At 41.0% G+C, this 23,076-nt stretch overlaps 1 protein-coding gene across 2 annotated transcripts in view; it reads left to right on the top strand.

Annotated features, from left to right (window-relative positions):
• Positions 1–23,076, top strand: part of RXFP1 (relaxin family peptide receptor 1) — a 129,658-nt gene that overhangs the window by 22,410 nt on the left and 84,172 nt on the right. For both annotated transcript variants that reach the window (XM_025267973.3, XM_044930387.2), the window contains exon 2: positions 12,399–12,536. In XM_025267973.3, the coding sequence (XP_025123758.3) occupies positions 12,399–12,536 (138 nt within the window). The remainder of the gene's footprint in view (positions 1–12,398; positions 12,537–23,076) is intronic.

Here is a 23,076-nt window from a genome sequence, read left to right on the forward strand (position 1 = left end):
CCCATTAGAAGAATTCTGATTCTCAGATTGTATAGGTCAGGATTTGGTCCCACAGTCATGCCTAAACGCCAAGGCAGCAGGGAACCTGGGAAATAAAAGTAGCTTTACTATTTAGACAGACATGTCTTTTTTGGTACTGAATGCACCATCAACACAAAAACAATGGGGATTCCGGTATTAGAGGAAAAGGGAAATGGACAGCCGGTCAGCAACCAACCGATTCCCTGACTCCTCCCAACACTGTAGATTCACTCATTCCCTCCTGCTCAATCTCATTCTAGGTTTCTTGTCAGTTTTCCTTCCTTTCTCTTCTCTATCTACGGCCCCTTGAAAAATGAACTTTCATGCATGTTTATTAACACCTCACCTTCCTCCTTGAGTCAAATAATATTACAACCACTGGTACTGTTTCCACCTTTAACAGGTGAGGAAAGCTGGAGTCCAGGAAGATGAAGAACCTTGCTAAAATTTGCCCATCAACTGAGAGGCACACCCAAGAGTAAAACAAAACCCTACTGGCTTTCAATATTGTCACATCTGCCTCTCAGAACACAGGGTTCCTATTTTCCACTCTGCTGTTTGGCCCCTCTTGCACATACCTGAGATATTTAAATCTAAAGTTCTCCATGAGGCTTCATCAATTCAGTTGTTTATTTCTGGAAACTTCTCCAAAAAGGAAAAATAATGAGAGAACCATGATTTTCCTTTTTTACTTTTTTAATTTACTCTCTAAATGTGAAGGAAGGAGAAGCCAGGGTGATAAACCATTGTCTTCCTTGGAAATTATTGCTCCTCTGAACCCTGAGTCTGAATTTGCAGGGCTGCCATGTCCAATATGTCTGTCAAGAAGCAGTGGGACTATGTCTATTTAGATGCATCATGCTTGTCTTTGACCTTGTAGGGAAATATCTTGCAACACCTAAGGCAACATAAATATAAAGTATGCTGATGAAGCAGCCAGCATCTCATCCTTGCACTGAAAGGTTTCAAAAGAGGGACAGATCACCCAGAATAGAAATGCTCAGAGAGGGAATCAGTTTGAAGTTGTAATTGACCTTGATTATGAAGGGTAAAACTTGGGTGAAAATAAGATATGCAGAAGAACCGTCACAAGTCAAGAAACAGAAATATGGGTGGTTTTCAGAAGTTCCTAGGCTTGTCAATACATGGGGAGCAGTGGTTAAAAGCACATGTTCTGAAATCAAACAGTCCTGAGTCTGAACCTCAGTTCTGCCATGTCCTAGTTGTGTGATCCCTGAGCAATTTACTCCTCTGTCTATTACCGACTATGGTAAAATCATGATAATATTAATAATGATTCAATGGCATGGTTATGAGAATGAAATAAAATATGTAAAGCTCTCAGTGCTAGTCCCTAAAATTTAGTAAATGCTCAAAAACATGAAAGAAAAGTCTTCTGATCAGAGTGAGAAGGTCAATGCACTGGACTCTTAGGTTTAAGAAAGTAGATTGTGGCCAGTTGCAGTTGCTTTGAGTCTAAGGCTAAATTGTAATGCAAAGGAAGCCATTAAAAGTGTATCCACCAGATGAACTTACAAAACAGAAAGAGACTCACAGACTTAGAGAATGAACTTATGGGTGCCAGGGGGAAGGATGGGGGGAAAGCATAGTTAGGGAGTTTGGAATGGACATGTACACACTGCTATATTTAAAACAGATAACCAACAAGGACCAACTGTATAGCACATGGAACTCTACTCAATGTTATGTAGCAACCTGGATGAGGCGAGTTTGGAGGAGAACAGATACACATAAATATATGGTTGAATGCCTTTACTGTTCACCTGAAACTATCACAACATACCCCAATACAAAATAAAATGTTTTTTTTTTTTAAAGTGTACCAGTCAGATGTGAGATAATCTAGATTGGAATCACAGCTGAGACAATGGGAGTGGAAAGGAGCTGCTGGGTAGAAAGGTCCTTAGGAAGATGTTTAACTGCCCTTGACTTCAAATCTGTTTTTTTGCTGCAGTGTCATCAATAAACTGCTGTCAGCCACTGAGCAGGAATCAAATGGGATGGTTGAACAGTAGACAAAGAATCGTGTCCTAGTTTGACACATAGGCTAGAAGTATAAAAATACAAGATTTAGGACTCCCAGCTATTCTGTGTTGGGAAGTATGTGCGCTCACTTGGCAAATGCTCACTGGATGTTTATTATGGCAGAACCATAAGCCTTGAGCAATGCTTACAACAGCATCTCACCCAACTAAACATCACTCATTCTAGAATCTCCAAAACTTTAATTCTTGAAAACCCAGGCATTAAAAAAGAAAGAAGTCTTCTCCTTTTTCATAGCTCACTGGCTCACACTTTACACAGAGGTCTACATGTCATGTCCAAGTATCTGCAGTTTTAGCCACAGCAGATTTAAGTAATAAATTAGAAATGGTAATGAGTGCACCGAGACTACAGAGCAGACACATTAACGATAGTTGAAGTGACAGCTGGTAAAGAACCGTGCAGGAAAAAACACAAGAAGCTGAAACAACTCCAAAAGCACAGGAGTCTGTGGTCAAAGTTATAGGACACGAATGCCCTCCAGGGCCCTAACGCATCAGTGTCTTAGCAAGCCCAAGCTCAGACTGCTTCCGCATGACAGGCCAATAAATCGAGAGATGGGTTGTTGGGAGAAGGAATAGTGCCTTTATTCAGAAAGCCCCCAGACCAAAAAGATGGAATCAGAGTTGTTCTTCCCCATTACAAACATGATAACCCAAATTCATTTGGTTTCAATAGATCTCCAAACCTTTAGAAGTAAAAGTGAAAAAGTGAAAGTGTTAGTTGCTCAGTTGTGTCCAACTCTTTGCTATCCATGGACTGTAGCCTGCCAGGTTCCTCTGTCCATGGAATTCTCCAGGCCAGAATACTAGAGCGGGTTGGCATTCCCTTCCCCAGGGTATCTTCCTGACCCAGGGATCAAACCTGGGTCTCCTGCATTGCGGGCAGATTCTTTACCCTCTGAGTCACCAGGAAAGCCCTTAGAAGTAAAGCTACAACCCAAAATAGAATCAGACACACCAGTATAGACTTTTGTGACAAGTTTTGCTAAAAGGGGGAGATGCAAAATAAAGATGCACCTGGTGTGGGGAATGAAATGTGTTTTCTTTAGTCTTATTTTTAAGAAGGGGGACACAGCATGTTTCAGGAAAGAGGTGAAAATGGATGGGTAGAGAGAGAAGGGAGAATCATCGATCCATCTGAAGCAGGAAAGAAGGATGGAAATTGGGGGGTAGGGGTGGGATGCTGATTTTGGACCAGTGTAAAGAGGGTGCAAAGGAGGCAGAGTGTGCAATGTAGGCTCAAGGAAAGAAGGAATGAAATCATCGTCTAGGAGATGGGAGAGTGCATAGAACAGAGATCCGCTGCCACATGGCATCAAGGCCCCCTCCCATTTTATTGGAAGGAAGAGTAGTGTGCCTGGCACATCTGGGGACCACAGACAATTCTGCTCTTGAGTCAGTGCTCTATAAGTTCTGCAGTCAGACTGCAGTGAGGACAGTCAATAAGAGAGGCATAATTCTTGAGAAATTGAGTGTCTAGTTCATCTGGCCCCAAATGAGTTATAAGAAGAAACTGGACTAAGACAAGATCATGAAGAGACATTGAGTACCAGGATTTAGTCAGGATGTTGCAGAAACCAGTAATCAAGAAACCAAGCACTACACTCAGAAAGTTGGAAAACTCAGTTTTATTATGCTGGTGGGCCCAGAGGAGTTAACACTCTAAGCTCTGAGTCCCAAACAAAGGTTACAGATTTTTTATAGACCTACTGCTGCTGCCAAGTCGATTCAGTCATGTCCGACTCTGTGCAACCCCATAGACGGCAGCCCACCAGGCTCCGCCATCCCTGGGATTCTCCAGGCAAGAACACTAGAGTGGGTTGCCATTTCCTTCTCCAATGCATGAAAGTGAAAAGTGAAAGTGAAGTCGCTCAGTCATGTCCAACTCTTTGCGACCCCATGGACTGCAGCCTACCAGGCTCCTCCACCCATGGGATTTTCCAGGCAAGAGTACTGGAGTGGGGTGCCATTGCCTTCTCCATAGACCTACTAGAGTAGGTCAACTATATAGTAGGTCAGCCTACTATAGTAGGGCAACACTAGCTGCTAATAGGCTGATTTAAACTAAGGGGTTTCATGTGCCCGGGAACAGCAGTCAAGACAGGGAGGGGGATGCCTGACCTTTACACGGACAGGCATGATTAAGCAGGTTTGCAGGGGCTGGGCAATTGCAAAGAGCAGGACAAGGATGAGTGAGATAAGCTCCAGTTCCTAGTATTGTGAGTCCCCACTTTCTGAGACTACATGACCTACATGATCCAGACTTTGTAAGAAGCAAAGTTACAGAGGCAGAACGAGCAGGAGGTTATGTAAAATTTTAACATTTCCTCTTCAAGGACATTGGTGATGTCATTGTTTTTGTTTTACTTGGTTTTTTTGTTGTTGTTTTTTGTTTTTACTGTTTCAGCTTTATTGAGGTATAAGCAATTGAATTTTTCAAGGTTTTTTTGTGTATATCTCAAAATCTCAACAGAGAAGGCAATGGCACCCCACTCCAGTACTCTTGCCTGGAAAATCCCACGGACAGAGGAGCCTGGTAGGCTGCAGTCCATGGGGTTGCTAAGAGTCGGACACAACTGAGCAACTTCCCTTTCACTTTTCACTTTCATGCATTGGAGAAGGAAATGGCAACTCACGCCAGTGTTCTTGCCTGGAGAATCCCAGGGATGGCGGAGCCTGGTGGGTTTCCATCTATGGGGTCATACAGAGTCAGACATGACTGAAGTGACTTAGCAGCAGCAGCAGCAAAATCTCAAATTTGAAGTCTAAAATATTCCTTTAAATAATAATTTCTTTTAAACATCTGTTTATGTTATTCACAGACTGAGGGAATGAATTCAAGCAGCCTGAAAATATTTTGCTCCCAATTCACTTAATTTGGCAGAATACTCTTAAATTAGCTATCCAATTTTTCAAAACCTCCAGAGGTTGTCTCAGTAACCCCATCCACTGTTCAATGATTCCTGTAGCTAAGAGATGACTCCTTATAACTGACTTGAATGTCATCCCTGGCATCAGGGCACAGAATAAATGCAGCCTCTTCCCTGCGTTACTTGCCAAAAGAACAGTGAAACAACCTTCCAAGAGACACAAGAGCTGCAGTGGTGCCTCTGTTTGGTAATGTCCACCCACTTCTAAGATCTCATGAAAGCAACTAGAAAATCTCCACTAGGAGGTAAACACGTCACAAAAGTAACAAACTGCCTGCCTGCAAGTGAGCCCATGTGTTCTAGGCTGCTGAAAAGGAATGAAAAAAGCACCCCACTGGTGCTTCATCAATACCTACTTCTGGGTTTCTCAATCTGGGCACTATCGACATTTTAGGAAGACAAATCTTTGAGTGAACTGTCCTGTGCATTGTGAGATGTTTAACAGCATCACTGGACTTTACTTATTAGATGCTAATAGCACCTCCTGCCAAGTAGTAATAATATAAAATAAAGCTCCAGACTGCCAACTGTCCCCAGGCTACAAAATCGTCCCTGATTGAGAGCCACTGGCTTGGTCCTACCTCTTTTCAAAAAGCCTAAAGAAAACAGGCTGATTACAAATCAGTGTGTTTTCATCTATAGCCAATAAACCAGATTTTCATACATTTGAACTATCTGTAAATAGCTTCAGATTTTTTTAAGAAGAAGAAATTTTTTACTGAAATATAGTTAATTTATAATGTTTCCAGTGTACAGCACAGTGATTCACTTATATAACACATAGCTATATAACATATAGTTCTGTAATTACATAACATATTTACTTAAGAATCCTCTATTACTACTGGTATTTTTATTTGTTTTGTTGTTGGATATCTGAAATAGTTATTGATAGTCAGCATTTGGGCTTCCCTCATGGCTCAGATGGTAAAGAATTCGCCCACAATGCGGGAGACCTGGGTATTTAAGATAGAAATTATAAAATAAATGGGTTAAATATATGGAAAATTTCTACTTGGTTTTCCTTGTCTTGTTGTTTTAAGTTTTATTTCCTAACAAAGTATTTTAACAAACTCCTTCTACACTTTTGATGCTGTGGGTAGTTACCCCCAAAATAGGAATATTGCATATTTTTCCCTAGAGTATAAAAGGGATTTCAAATGTTGGTAGTAAGACACAGAATCCAATAAAACTCTTATCTTAGTGTTTGCCAAGTCATGGCTATTCAGAAATACTATAAACAATTAAACATACCAATTATATTCACCTCCTTTATTCTGAATTTAAGTTTGCAGAATGGCCTTTAATGCAGGGACTGCACTGATTCCAGAGCAACAAAGCTGACATTTTTCTATATTAACATTTAATGTTGTTACAGAATAAGGGCTATAATTTCACTGAGTTACTGTTTTCCATAAAAAATGAGTTCCCCTAGACACATCCATAATTGCTTGTGCATTTCTGTCAAGGTCTGTCAAAAAGTAAAAGCTGACTTTTATTCTACTAAAGATAAATCAGAAGGAACTTAGTTTCCAACACATATTTATTGAAACCTTTAAGATTTTAGTTCTGATAGAGGGATTCAAGATTTAAACATGACCCAGGTCAGATCATGTTGCTCCCCCACAAAATGATAGCCAGACCCATCATAACCACTTTACTATATGGAAACATTTGAAAGCAGAGTTCCAAATAAAAGCAAGGAAAGATAAGAAAGCCTTCCTCAGCAATCAATGCAAAGAAATGGAGGAAAACAACAGAATGGGAAAGACTAGAGATCCCTTCAAGAAAATTAGAGCTACCAAGGGAATATTTCATGCAAAGATGAGCATAATAAAGGATAGAAATGGTATGGACCTAACAGAAAAAGAAGATATTAAGAAGAGGTGGTGAGAATACACAGAAGAACTGTACAAAAAAGATCTTCATAACCCAGATAACCATGATGGTGTGATCACTCACCTAGAACCAGACATCCTGGGATGTGACATCAAGTGGGCCTTAGGAAGAATCACTACGAACAAAGCTAGTGGAGGTGATGGAATTCCAGCTGAGCTATTTCAAATCCTTAAAGATGATGCTGTGGAAGTGCTGCACTCAATATGTCAACAAATCTGGAAAACTCAGCAGTGGTCACAAGATTGTTAAAAGTCAGTTTTCATTCCAATTCCAAAGAAAGACAATGCCAAAGAATGTTCAATTGCACTAATTTCACACACTAGCAAAGCAATGCTCAAAATTCTCCAAACCAGATTTCAACAGTACATGAACCGTGAACTTCCAGATGTCCAAGCTGGATTTCAGAAAGGCAGAGGAACCAGAGATAAAATTGCCTACATCTGTTGGATCATCAAAAAAAGCAAGAGAGTTTCAGAAAAACATCTGCTTCTGCTTTATTGACTATACCAAAGCCTTTGACTGTGTGGATCACAACAAACTGTGGAAAATCCTGAAAGAGATGGGAATACCACACCACCTGACCTGCCTCTTGAGAAATCTGTATGCAGGTCAAGAAGCAACAGTTAGAACTGGACATGGAACAACAGACTGGTTCCAAATTGGGAAAGGAGTGTATCAAGGCTATATATTGTCACCCTGCTTATTTAACTCATATGCAGGATACATCATGCAAAATGCCAGGCTGGATGAAGCCCAACCTGGAATCAAGATTGCTGGGAGAAATATCAATAACATCAGATATGCAGATGACACCACCCTTATGGCGGAAGTGAAGAAGAACTAAAGAGCCTCTTGATGAAAGTGAAAGGGGAGAGTGAAAAAGTTGGCTTAAAACTCAACATTCAGAAAACTAAGACCATGGCATCTGGTGCCATCACTTCATGGCAAATAGATGGGGAAACAATGGAAACAGTGGGAGATTTTATTTTTCTGGGCTCCAAAATCACTGCAGATGGTAATTGCAGCCATGAAATTAAAAGATGCTTGCTCCTTGGGAGAAAAGCTATGACCAACCTAGATAGCATATTAAAAAGCAGAAACATTACTTTGCCAACAAAGATCCATCTAGTCAAATCTACGGTTTTTCTAGTAGTCATGTATGAATGTGAGAGTTGGACTATAAAGAAACCTCAGCACTGAAGAATTGATGCTTTTGAATTGTGGTGTTGGAGAACACTCTTGAGAGTCCCTTGGACTGAAAGGAGATCCAACCAGTCAATCCTAAAGGAAATTAGTCCTGAACATTCATTGGAAGGACTGACGCTGAAGCTGAAACTCCAATACTTTGGTCACCTGATGCAAAGAACCAACTCATTGGAAAACACCCTGATGCTGGGAAAGATTGAAGGCAGGAGGAGAAAGAGACAACAGAGGATGAGATGGTTGGATGGCATCACCGACATGATGGACATGAGTTTGAGTAGTCTCTGGGAGTTGGTGATGGACAGAGAAGACTGGCGTGCTACAGTCCATGGGGTCGCAAAGAGTTGGACACAATTGAATGACTGAACTGAACTGATACCGAAACAAGGACAGTTTCCTCAAAACCACATTACTAACATGCTTCACTTCACTTCTTTGACTCTGGCCCTTGAATTACATTGCTGTTATTGTTCAGTTTCTGCATATCCAACTCTCTTTGAGACCCCCATGGACTGTAGCCTGCCAGCCTCTTCTGTCCATGGGATTTTACAGGTAAGAATACTAGAGTGGTTGCCATTTTCTCTTCCAGGGGATCTCTCCAACTTAGGGATGGAACCTGAGCCTCCTCCATTGCAGGCTGATTCTTTGCCTCTGAACCACCAGGGAATTACATGAGGACCCAATTAAGTCAAAGAGAAGTTAAGATCACTGAACAAAGTCTGGACTATCTGTCCCTTCTTTGTGCATTACCCAGACCCACAAAATGCAGACAAGGCACATACATATTTTTAGTCATAGGAGAATGCAGTAATTTGCTCTTTGGCAGAGAAAAAGAAAGTCACTGATTTTCATTCAGCACTGTGTTTCACTTGGCAATCAGCTCATGGAGCTCTCCCTCAGTTTTTCCATCTACTTATAGGGGGCTTTTCCATCTTATAGGGGGCTTCCCAGGTGGCGCTAGTGGTTAAGAATCCATTTGCCAATACAGGCAAACGTAAGAAGCACAGGTTTGATCCCTAGCTCAGGAAGATCCCCTGGAGGAGAACACAGCAACCCACTCCAGTATTCTTACCTAGAGAATCCCATGGACAGAGGGGCCGGGCAGGCTACAGCCCATGCGGTCGCAAAGAGTTAGACACGATTGAAGCAACTTAGCACGCACGCAATCTCATAGGATTTCCAAAAGAAGGAAGACATTTAAGTGCTTCATCAAAAAAAAGTCTCTGCTGTTGCAATTAAAATTATCATGCATTTTTCCCAAATTGCTTCAAATTTTGACTGTGATATTTATTTGAGTTCTTACACACTAGAGTAATTTTTCAGTTAGGGTGCTTTTTAAAAAAAAATCATTTTTGAATTTCTTAAATTATACGTGATTTTTGTATGATATGAGAGCATTTAAATTAAAAAGCTATAATCACAAAAATCTAAATTCAGGTATCTCGAAAAGCAAGATACCTTTGTGCCAATATTAAGTACTAACTTACACGGTGCTGATAGCGCCACGCCTCGTCACCACCCTGCTGCCACTGCCATCAGACGGTCCCTGCATCACGAGTGCTCTGCTAGGTCTTTTTCATTCAGTTCTGAATCTATCACTACACAGTCTCTGTTGAAATTATTAATATTCTGATTCCACTGTATAACCCCTCATAGCTCAGTTGATAAAGAATCTGCCTGCAATGCAGAAGACCCGGGTTCACTTCCTGAGTCAGGAAGATCCCCTGGAGAAGGGATAGGCTACCCACTCCCGTATTCTTGGGCTTCCCTTGTGGCTCAGCTGGTAAAGAATCCACCTGCTATGATCGACCTGGGTTCGATCCCTGGGTTGGGAAGATCCCCTGGAGAAGGGAAATGTTACCCACTCCAGTGTTCTGGCCTGGAGAATTCCATGAACTGTATAGTCCATGGGGTCACAAAGAGTCAGACATGAGTGAACGACCTTCTTCTTCTCAGTGCATAAATATATCCAGTGAAAGTCAAAGTGTTAGTTGTGTCCAACTCTTTATGACCCCATGGAATGTAGCCTGACGGGCTCCTCTGTCCATGGGATTCTCCTGGCAAGAATACTGGAGTGGCTTACCATGCCCTTCACCAGGGGATCTTCCTGGCCCAGGGATCAAACCAGCATCTCTTAGGTCTCCTATAGTGGCAGGCAAACTCTCCACCATCTGAGCCACCAGGGAAGCCAGATATACTTAACATTTCCGTTACTATAGTCAGAAAGTCTTCAAAAATGTATTTAGAAATTCATCTACTCCTAAGCCACATACTTTCCCTGTTATTAAACTTGGCAACACATGCACTAAACCCCATTTTCTTAAACTTTTCTGTCTCATCTGTTCGCTCCTTATCTGAAAAGAGCTTACTACCAAATTTAGGACTAAATTTAAAAATAAGCAAAAAATGATTCAAATGAAACGACGCATTGTCCTTCTGCTGCCTTTCTCTTCCTCTGACGCTTGGTAAGTGCATTTTGCAAATTCACACATACCCGAGATGAACGTAAACAAAGATGTGAAAAGGTGTTTGTTTACTCCTTTTAAGCTCCACATCCAGAAATGACTGAATCTTCCTTATTTGGATCCAAATGGCATAGAATCATCTGAACAGAGATTCAGTGAAGAGGATCCCATCAGGATTGAGGAAAAGATAGCGTAAGGCATGTATGGCAAAGCAGACCCAATATTATAAGTTTATATTTGGAAAAGTCATTTTTTATTCCTATCTTAATAATTTCAAAAATAGAACCGGACCAAATTGTTTTACCTTAGAATGAATTAAAGGCTTATATGTAAGACGGGAAACCATTAAACTCCTGGAAGAAAACATAAGCAAAACACACTTTGACATAAATCATAGCAATATTTTTTTTTAATCTGTCACCTCAGGCAAAGATAATAAAAGTGAAAATAAACAAATGGGACCTAATGAAACTTAAAAGCTTTTACACAGCAAGGGAAACCATTAACAAAATGAAATGACAAAAAGGGACTTCCCTAGAAGTCCAGTGGTTAGGACACCACACTTCCCCTGCAGGGGGCATGGGTTCAATCCTCGACTGGGGAAATAAAATCCCACATGCCATACGGCATGGCCAAAAATTTTTTTTTAATTTTTAAAAATTGAAAAGACAACCTGCCTAATGGTAGAAAATATTTGCAAATGATATAACCAGTAAAGAGTTAATATCCAAAATATATAAATAGTTCATACAATTTAATATCAAAATAACAACTTGATTTTTAACATTAAATAGGCATCACACCCCCCCACTCCCACATATGAGTGAGTTCCAGCAGTTCCTACAACCTGGCCTGTTCTCTTCCTCCCAAGTACAAACCAGCCATGATCCTCAATCAACAGTAAGAATGCAAGTCCTTCATTGACTGTTCAATCCATTCTGTGTTTTTCTTTATAACTGACTATTATTCTAGAAAGTCTCAAGGATGTACAAACTTCAGAAGGATAATAAGCAACAGAATTATCTTGGATTCTATAATAATCTTTGAGCTCATATAAATCTGGAGTTTTAAATGGCAAAATTAACTTATGTCCCTTCACACAAAAGCCTACACATAGATGTGAATAGGAGCTTTATTAAAAACTGCCAAAGCTTGCAAGATGTCCTTCTGTTAGGTGAATCAATAGAATCTATCAATATATTTCATTCAGACCATGGAATATTATTTAGCACAAAAAAGAAATGAGTTAAATCATGAATAGACGTAGAGGAACCTTAAATGAAATTTATAAGAGAAAGAAGCCCATATGAAAAGGGCAGGAAGCATTTTATTGGATGCTACATGCTACAGGGCACAGGGCCTGCCCTCAGGAACCCGCTATGGCAGTTCCTACTGCCTGGCCTGTTCTCTTCCACCCCAGTGCCAAACCAGCCATGATCCTCAGTCAACAGTAAGAATGTCCTTATTTTAAAAATGATTGGGTGAAAAATGTTTGAAAGAGAACAGCGGAATTGAGCTCAACTATAAAGTATGGGCAGACCTTTCATAGAAAAGAGGAATGACGAGGACATTGCAGGTGGGAAACATGAGAAAAGGCAAGGAGCGGGGAATCCTGGCATTTTCTGAAGATGTGGAAAAGAACTTTGTTTAGGTGTGGAGGTTCTTGGAAAAGCACTGGCATCAGGCTAATGCTCAAGGTGAGGCAGCATAAGGAAGGTGGGACCTGCCAGGATGACAAGAAGTAGGTTTGCAGACTGTGGGGAGTCACTCCGTGCAGGGCCTTGTGTAAACCTCTCTCCCCTTCCACATCACAGTCACTCCCGGCTCAGTGCAGAATGTGCCCTGCGACCTGGGCTACTTCCCCTGCGGCAACACCACCAAATGCTTACCTCAGCAGCTGCAATGCAACGGCGTGGATGACTGCGAAAACCACGTGGACGAGGACAACTGTGGTGAGCAGTCTCCTGGGTCACAGCTGGGCGGGCAGAAGGACCAGGGTCAAGTCCTGGCAGGACCCAAGGGCAGAAGGGCCAGTATCCAGCTGCTGAGACTCTTGAAATAGAAATGGGAAAAGAGAAATGAAGTTGAGAATCAAAAATACATGTCACTTAAGGAAATCTTACATTTATTTTATTAGTTTAAAATATTTATTCTTATAAAGAAGATGTGGTATTATACATATATAATATAATATACACACAACAGAATACCACTCAGCTATAAAAAAGAGTGAAAGAATGCCATTTGCAGCAACACACCTGGACCTAGAAATGACCGTACCAAATGAGGCAAGCCAGACAGAGAAAGACTAATACCATATGATATCACTTTTATGTGAAATCTAAAATATGACCCAAATGACCTTATTTACCAAATAGAAGCAGACTGGTAGACATAGAAAACAAACTTATGATTACTGAATGCATAAGGAGATTAGGGGGCTTCCCTGGTGGCTCAGAGGTTAAGGCGTCTGCCTGCAATGCAGGTGACCTGGGTTCAATCCCTGGGCTGGAAAGATCCCCTGGAGAAGGAAATGGCAACCCACTCCAGTACTCTTGCCTGGAGAATCCCATGGACGGAGGAGCCTGGTGGGCTACAGTCCACGGGGTTGCAAACAGTCGGACAGGACTGAGCGACTTCACTTTCACTTTTCACTTTCAAGGAGATTAGGGAGAGAGCAATAAGGAGTTAGAAACTAACACATACACACTTTTTATAAGTAAACAACACAGACCTACTCTGTAGCACAGGGAATATATTCTTTATCTTGTAATAAACTATAATGTAAAGGAATCTGTTAAAGACTATATAGATATATATATTCATCCAGTATAATAATTTATATGTGTGTAACTGAATCACTTTGCCGTACACCAAAAACTAACACAACATTGTAAATCAACTATACTCCAACATATTTTTTAATGCATTCTCTTCTATGTGTTAGTATCACAGCCAATATTTCAAGAAAGAAATGATTGTGGCACATGGTTAAATTTAAGCCATAGACCTGCTCAGTTAATGTCTTAGAGACAGAACAGTGTAATTGTGAGGATGGGCTCTGGAGACAAGGTTGAGTGGTTGAAAACTGGTGCAAAAATAACAAGTTATTAACTTTGAAGGCATTTCTTAACCTCTCTTAGCCTCAATTTCCTTGTGTTGAGAATTTTACCCACACTAATAGAATTTGAAAAACTCCATGGACAAGAGTAGCCTGGCAGGCTACAGTCCATGGGGTTGTAAAGAGTTGGACACAACTGAGTGATTGTAAACACACACACAAGGGAATTTGAGCAGATTGAATCAGAAAAGCACAGGTATGCAGCAGATGCTGTTTGTCAGTTGCTTGTTATCATTTACTTGGTACAAGTATGAAGGGAAAATGAGGCCTCCTAAAACAGACAAAATCAGTAAGTCCAGCTTACCTCTCTCTTAACTAACAACCCTATTTATGGCCTTATAAAGTCAAAAGTAGGGCTTCTAAGACAGTTAAAATTTGGCTTTCAAATAAGTTTTTGTTCAAATTTCTAAAGGTCTCAAAAACACAAATTTATAAAAATTTAGCTGGATCTGGGGGCAGAGAGGAAATGGGCCTTGGTTAACAGTGTAAAATAATGAAATTTCTCACTCATGGAAAAATAAGGTACTATTTTTAGAGGATCAAGACATTCATGCACAATTTTGTGCTGCATAAACAGCTGATACCTCACTGTTATCACTCCCTGAAGCATTACAGAAATTTTAATATTAATTTTATTTATTTTTGGCTGTGCTTGGTCTTTGTTGCTGTGGAAGCTTTTCTCTAGTTGCAGAGAGCAGCGGCTCCTCTCTAGTCATGGTGCGAGGGCTTCTCATTGTGGTGGCTTCTCTTGCTGTGGAGCACGAGCTCTAAGGCAAGTGGGCTGAGTAGCTGCTGCTTCTGGGCTGAGAGCGCAGACTCAGTAGTTGTGCTGCTGCTGCTGCTGCTAAGTCGCATCAGTCATGTCCGACTCTGTGCGACCCCATAAACAGCAGCCTACCAGGCTCCCCCTTCCCTGGGATTCTTCAGGCAAGAACACTGGAGTGGGTTGCCATTTCCTTCTCCAATGCATGAAAGTGAAAAGTGAAAGCGAAGTCGCTCAGTCGTGTCTGACTCTTAGCGACCCCGAGAACTGCAGCCTATCAGGCTCCTCCATCCCATGAGATTTTCCAGGCAAGAGTACTGGAGTGGGTCACCAGTGCCTTCTCCTCAGTAGTTGTGAGCTATGGGATAAGTTGCTCCACGGCATGTGGGGATCTTCCTGGGCCGGGAATTGAACCCACATCTCCTGTACTAACAGGCAGATTCTTCACCACTGAGCTACCAGGGAAGTCCCTATTACAGACTTTTTGAGGCATTGCCTTAAAGGAATTAAACTTCTCGGTCTGGAGAACTGTCTCTAGGTGGTAGCAGTAACTCAGAAGTGAGCACACTGTCTATATCTGAGCTTAGGCTGCAGTTGCCTTTATTTGGGATGGCTGTGCAAATGTTTTTCTTCTTTAAATATGTGTATACTTGTTAAAAATAACTAAATACTATGTAATTTTTTAAACTAAGAAAAATATGTCCTGCCCATTGCCAACCACTTCACCCTCAAGCTGCTAGCAATTTCAGACAGAGTGACAGGAGTTATTCCCCGCCCCCCAATTGAAATGGTGGCAGGAAGCAGAAGGAGCACTAAATTCAGCCCCAAACAGCTTCGCCGGGAAAAGGGTTTTGGAAGTTTTGTCTTTGAGTTAAGTTTAAAAAGACCAAGTAATGAAAGAAACAATCTAAAAGTATCGAGCTATCAACTGAGAAAACAAGCACACACACACACACACACACACACAACCTAAAAGTTGAGAATTACGTTTTATTTTGTGGACATACAGAGGAGTTAAGCCTGGGAGACAGCCTCTCAATAGCTCTGAAAAATTGCTCTGAAGAGGTAAGGGAGAGGGTGGGATAAAGAGGAGTTTTTGCAACAAAGACCAGGTAGATGGAACATCAAAAGATTACTGCTAATTAGAGAAGACCAGATATCTCAAATTAATGAATTCAGCACTTTTTTGTGTTTGGGAAGATGCAGAAGCCTGGGCTCATTGAAATCATTCCTGTGATATGCACCTTAACTATCTAGAGCCAGTATCCTGCTTTTCTCCATCCTGAATCCCCTCAACGTACAAGTCAGGTGAGGGCTGCAGGGACTGAAGCCTTGGTGCTGATGTGGCAGGTGACATTCTTCATTCAAATCCTTAAACTCTAGCAGTTTCTCAGAATCCGGATGGAAGCAGTCTCGCATGGAGGTTTTAAGATCAGGCTCCCAGAGACCTAGGCATAAATTCTGGTGAAACGTTTGGTAAAATGGGAATGATATGAGTATCTGTGTCTGTGGGCTGTTCAGAGAATTCAATACGATTCTGTATCCAAGATGGTGAGCAGAGCACCTGCCAGACTGAGCACTGACAAACTGAACTTGCTGTTCAGTCCCCAAGTCATGGCCAATTCTTTACAGCCCATCGACTGCACCATGCCAGGCTTCTCTGTACCTCACTGTCTCCTGGAGTTTGCCCAAGTTCATGTCAAATCCCTTATGATTACACAGTGGAAGTGACAAATGGATTTAAGGGATTAGATATAATGGACAGAGTGCCTAAAGAACTATGGACAGAGGTTCATAACATTGTACAGGAAGCAGTGATCAAAACCATCCCCAAGAAAAAGAAATGCAAAAAGGAAAACTGGTTGTCTGAGGAAGCCTTACAAATAGCTCAGAAAAAAAGAAAAGTGAAAGGCAAAAGAGAAAAGGAAAGATATAACCATCTGAATGCAGGTATCCAAAGAATAGCAAGGAAAGATTTAAAAAAAAAAAAAAGCCTTCCTAAGTGATCAATGCAAAGAAATAGAGAAAATCAATTGAATGGGAAAGACTAGAGCTCTCTTCAAGGAAATTAGAGATACCAAAGGAACATTTCATGCAAAGATGGGCACAATAAAGGACAGAAACAGTATGGACCTAACAGAAGCAGAAGATATTAAGAAGAGGTGGCAAGAATACACAGAACAACTATACAAAAAAAAAAAAAACTAATGGCCATGATAGTGTGATCACTCACCTAGAGCCAGACATCCTGGAATGCAAAGTCAAGTGGGCCTTAGTAAGCATCACTATGAACAAAGCTAGTGGAGGTGATGGAATTCCAGCTGAGTGTTTTCAAATCCTGAAAGATGATGCTGTCAAAGTGTTGTACTCAATATGCCAGCAAATTTGGAAAACTTAGCAGCGGCCACAGGACTGGAAAAGTCAGTTTTCATTCCAATCCCAAAGAAAGGCAATGCCAAAGAATGTTCAAACTACTGCATAATTGCATTCATCTCACACACAAGCAAAGTAATGCTCAAAATTCTCCAAGCCATTCTTCAATAGTGTATGAATCGTGAACTTCCAGATGTTCAAGCTGGATTTGGAAAAGGCAGAGGAACCAGAGATCAAATTGCCAACATCTGTTGGATCATTAAAAAAAAGCAAGATAATTCTAGAAAAACATCTACTTCTGCTTCATTGACTACACTAAAGCCTTTGACTGTGTGGATCACAACAAACTGGAAAATACTTAAGGAGATGGGAATACCAGACCACCTTACCTACCTCCTGTGAAACTTGTCAAGAAGCAACAGTTAGAACTGGACATGGAACAACAGAAGGGTTCAAAATCGAGAAAGGAGTATGTCAAGGCTGTATACTGTCACCCTGTTTATTTAACTTCTATGCAGAGTATACCATGTGAAATGCCAGGCTGCATGAAGCTCAAGCTAGAATCAGGATTGCTGGGAGAAATATCAATAACCTCAGATATGCAGATGATACCACCCTTATGGCAGAAAGCAAAGAGGGACTAAAGAGCCTCTTAATGAAGGTGAAAGAGGAAGAGTGAAAAAGTTGACTTAAAACTCAACATTCAGAAAGCTAAAATCCTGGCATCCAGTCCCATCACTTCATGGCAAATAGATGGGGAAACAATGGAAACAGTGAGAGACTTTACTTTTGGGGGCTCCAAAATCATTGCAGATGGTGACTGCAGCCATGAAATTAAAAGATGCTTGCTCCTTGGGAAAAAAGCTGTGACCAACCTAGATAGCATATTAAAAAGCAGAGACATTAATTTGCCAACAAAGTTCTGTCTAGTCAAAGCTATGGTTTTTACAATAGTCATATGTGGATGTGAAAGCTGGACCATAAAGAAAGCTGAGTGGTGAAGAATTTATGCTTTTGAACTGTAGTGTTGGAGAAGACCCTTGAGAGTCCCTTGGACTGCAAGGAGATCCATCCAACCAGTCCATCCTAAAGGAAATCAGTCCTGGATATTCATTGGAAGGACTGACGCTGAGCTGAAACTCCAATACTTTGGCCACCTGATGCGAAGAACTGACTCATTGAAGAAGACCCTAATGCTGGAAAAGATTTAAGGCAGGAGGAGAAGGGGATGACTAAGGATGAGATGTTTGGACAGCATCATTGACCTGTCTCTGTCATTGGCTCTGTCTCTTCATTCTTTCTGGTGTTATTTTTCCACTCTTCTCCTGTAGCACATTGGCCACCACTGACCTAGGGAGTTCATCTTTCACTGTCACATCTTTTTGCCTTTTCATATTGTTCATCTGATGCTGAAGCTGAAGCTCCAATACTTTGGCCACGTGATACAAAGAACTGACTCATTGGAAAGACCCTGATGCTGGGAAATATTGAAGGCAGGAGAAGAAGGGGATGACAGAGGATGAGATGGTTGGATGGCATCACTAACTCAATGGACATGAGTTTGAGCAAGTTCTGGGAGATGGTGAAGGACAGGGAAACCTGGTGTGCTGCAGTCCATGGGGTCTCAAAGAGTCAGACACGACTAAGAGACTGAACAACAACAAAAATGTCCATTGAATCGGTGATGCAATCCAGCCATCTCATCCAGTCACCCTCTTCTCTTTCTGCCTTTCATTTTTTCTAACATCTGGGTTTTTTCCAATGAGTCAGCTCTTCACATTAGGCGGCCAAAGTATTGGAGCTTCAGCTTTAGCATCAGTCCTTCCAGAGGTTGATTTCATTTAAGATTGACTGGTCTGGTCTCCTTGCTGTCCAAGGGACTCTCAAGAGTCTTCTCCAACAACACAGTTCAAAAGCATCAATTCTCTGTCACTCTGCCTTCTTTGTGGTGCAGATAATAACCCTGCATAAATTCTCCCTGGCACATCGGTCAGCTGTGGGTATGTCACAAGCCCAGTGTCTTACCTCAGATTCTATGGCCCAGCAATCCCTGCTGGGCTCCACAATCCCTGCTGGGCTCAACTGAGATCAGGTGCACCATCTTCCTGCCTCTGCTGGGCTTTCTTGATGCCTCTGCAGGCATCTGTGGGTGAGCTCTGTCACCATGCTTGCGACCTGGGCTGAGACAGCTGGGGACACTGGCCCTTCTGCAGATCACATCATTTGATCATCCTATTGGGGCCAGTCCTTTCCCAATAGAAGAAATGGAGCCCTCCTCCTGCCAAGAGCAGCTCAAAGTCAAGTGCAAGGAGCTCAGACAGAGGGAGGGCAGACTAGAGCTAAGCTTGCAAGTTCTGCCATGGTCAGTATTACATTAGCTTTTCCTATAAACATTAATACTGACTCGCAGTGGCTCAGAGCCCCCCTGCATGACCTTAGGAAGTTGTGTTAAAAAATTTAAAGATTTCAAGGAGTAACCATGATTTATGTGCTTACTTATCTTATTAAAATAGCAGGTGATATTTGAAGAAGTGGTATTTTTCGACACTATTTTATAGTTATGTGTGTATGTAGGGTGTGTGTCTGTGTGTGCGTGTGTCCTTTTGATTCAGAGATACTTATTCAGGAGGTGGGTAAGTTTTCCCCTATCTCCTGAAAATGTAACTGCAGTTTATTTTGGGGGGAGATAAATTATGCAGATTTCTATATTTGGTCTTTCAGAATATTCATTACTCTAAATCCTGGTGAATTTTAATAGAATGTAATACTAGGAAAGACATTAAGGTCTATTTGTTTCTCTTTTTTTTTTAATTGGAGTGTAATCGCTTTACAATACTGTGTTAGCCTATTCTGTACAATGAAATGAATCAGCTATAAGGGACATGGGTCCCTTCCCTCTTGGACTTCCCCCCCACTCCCCCATCTCACCCATCGAGGTCATCACAGAGCACTCAGCTGAACTCCCCTTGCTATAGCCGGTTCCTACTAGCTATCTATTTTACACATGGTAGTGTGTATATGTCAAACCTAAATCAGGAAAGGTCTATTTCTTCATCTGTAGAAGAACTTAATTTTGATAAAAAGCATGGGCATGACTCTTGTGAAAACAACACTTAATGAGACCTAGAGACTGTCACAGGCTTCCCAGCTGGCCCTAGTGGTAAAGAACTCACTTGCCAATGCAGGAGACGTAAAAGATATGGGTTCAATCCCTAAGTTGGGAAGATCCTCTGAAGGAGGACATGGCCATCGACTCCAGTATTATTGCCTGGAAAATCCCATGGACAGAAGAGGAGCCTGGCCGGCTACAGTACATGGGGTCACAAAGAGTCCAACACGACTGACTGAGAATGATGGGAAGCAAAATCAGGTTGGAGGTGGATTCCCTGTAATGGTTCTTTCTCTCCCCTCTCTTTTCCACCCTCTCCCTCCAGTATTTTTCCACCCTCTTCAGGTCTGTGGCCCATAGGTTTCCCCTTCTGTTTCTCCTCTCCAGCTGCCCCCCTTCCTTCTTTTACTCTCTCTCAATTCCCCTATTTCATCCTTCTGTTGTCCTCCATTCTTTGCTCTTTCCAACCAAACACACCACAGTATTCATAAATTAGACTTTGTTATTGAATTCATTTCATTAAGTTTATAAGCTGCTCATTTCAAACATGTTAACACCTTTATTTCCAAAGAAAGAATCCAAGAACTTGTTTTTAATTTCTAAGTAGCTATAAAAAGATGCCCACTACCCCTACCCAACCCTTGGGCTGAATAAACCAGAAGGGTGGTTTGTATCTTATGGTCAGTAGATTCTTTGAGAATCAAGAAAATCTTCAGTGTGTGTTAGTCACTCAGTTGTGTCCAACTCTTTGCAAACCCATGGACTGTAGCCTGCAAGGCTCCTCTGTCCATGAAACTCTCCAGGCAAGAATACTGGAGTGGACTGCCATTTCCTTCTCCAAGGAGATCTTCCCGACCCAGGGATAGAACCCAGGTCTCCCACACTGTAGGCAGATTTTTTACCATCTGAGCCATCTATAAATCCCCTGAAGACTATAAAATGTTGTGTATTTGTGTACACGTGCCTTTTCAATAAGAAAAGTCTCTGTAACTTAATCAGCTTTACAAAAGGTATAGAGTTTTTAAAAGGTAAAAAGCTTCCTTATTTCTGCTATTGGCTAAAACAGAAATCTCCTAAAAAGAAACAATTTCATTATGAATTGGAATCAGTTTCTCCCAATTAGCACTCCAAATTTGTTCATATAAAATCAATAGGTTGTGTACATAGTTTCAAATAATTGCAACAGTAACAACTTTTCCTTACCATCTTTGATTTCTTTTTAAAATAGAAGCAAAGTTGTAGGAAAATTCCTTAACCAGGCATCAGAAGGCTCAGACTCAGAACTTGGAAGTGCCTCTTTCTGTCTGTTACTTGGACAAATCCTTTCTTTAAGCTCAGTCCCCTTCCTTTCTTGTGAAACTGGAATAATAAATTTGGTGTGAGGATTAAGTGAATTATCTGGGTAGAAACGCTTGTCATGTAATGAGCACACGGTAAATCTGGGCACACCAGAGTATTGACTACTGCGCTTGGCAGTTACTCTGGAAATTCACATCTTTGAAATTCTGTCCCAGGAATTGTTTAGATTTGACTGGACTCCAAACATGCCTCCTAGTATCTCAGTTGATAAAGAATCTGCCTGCAGTGCAGAAGACCCGGGTTTGATCTCTGGGTTGGGAAGATCCCCCGGAGGAAAAAATGGCAACCCACTCCAGTATTCTTGCCCGGAAAATGCTATGGATAGAGAAGCCTAGCGGGCTACAGCCTAGGGGGTAGTAAGAGTTGGACACAACTTAGTGACTAAACCATCACCCACCCACCACACCAGGGAAGTTCTGGTTTGCAGTTGTGAAGGGAAGTATGAAGCAAGTTGAGACAAGGTAGTATAAGCAATCTGTCCCCAAGGTTCTGATAATATGTCATCTTAGGGATCTCTGACATGAGCAGGGAATGGTGTATATCACTAACTTTTATGAAAAAGAAATATTCAGAGCATGGATCAAATAACTTCTAGCTACATGTACATATAAATACCTTAAACCTTAGCATGTGGAGATAAACAGCATTTTGTTTAATCAATTATTATTTTTAAAAATACAGGTGAGATTTGAAAAGCAATTAATATCTTAAATTTTTATTAGACAAAATAAGAGTATGCTCTTTTGAAATCTTTCTTGTTCATCATTGTCAACATTTAAAAATCCACATGTCCAGTTTGGTAAACATGGGAAAAATCATGATCCACCCTTATGAAGACATGTCTTTGTAACAAATACTGTGTTATACTATTACTGGTCTTCTTATGCCAAAATTAGATAACACTCATGAAATTTACCTAATCCAGAAGGTCTCCAAACGTGGTTCAGAACCAAAGTCATCAGCAACAACCAAGAAGCTGTTAAAAAGGCAGATTCTCTGTCTGTATCTCAGCTCTATTGACTCAGAAAATTCTGCCACTGGTTCTGCAATTGCTCTTTAAGATCTTCAGGTCATTCAGGCACACAGTAGACTTTGGGCACCACTGACCTAAACCCAAAGGAGCAGAAAGTAAGGCATGCACAGGAAACAGTAGCCGCAGAAAAACTAAACCAAAATCAAGACTTCAGTATGGTGTGCAAGCATTCTTACTTGCTAAGAAACTCCATTATCACAATCATTATCCATTTGTTTTCATTTCTATAAGACAAATTGCTGCTCTACTAGTGGCAGTCATCTAGAAAAAACAAAAAATCGAACTAAGCTCAAAACCTCGAAGATGGCCAGTTGGGATGCTTCTGCTGTCCACACGTGGGTGGGTTGGGACTTCCCAAAGAGGATGTCAGAATTTCACACCATCTTTACAGTCCAGGGGATAAAAAGTATGAGATGTAGTTGTTTCTTCCTGCTTCTTATTAATTTCCTTCACCAGCTGTATTTTTTCTTTGTTTTATAGTATCTGGATAATTTACACTCCCTAGCCTGTCCATTTTTAAGACATCCACATTTAAATTTGGTCTAATGCTAATTAAATCAAGTCAGAAAGTTAGTTTTTTTCAGAATATGTAAATGTCATGCATATTTGAATAAGCAGCATTAAATGTATTTGTAATCACGTAACATATAATACCTTAGATATAAATAAAAGGAAAACCCACAGATAAAAATCACTTTTAGAGTGATTATTTACAGCTTAGTATATTGTAGAAT

This window comes from Bubalus bubalis, chromosome 17 (genome assembly GCF_019923935.1).
Source record: "Bubalus bubalis isolate 160015118507 breed Murrah chromosome 17, NDDB_SH_1, whole genome shotgun sequence".
NCBI lineage: Eukaryota > Metazoa > Chordata > Mammalia > Artiodactyla > Bovidae > Bubalus > Bubalus bubalis.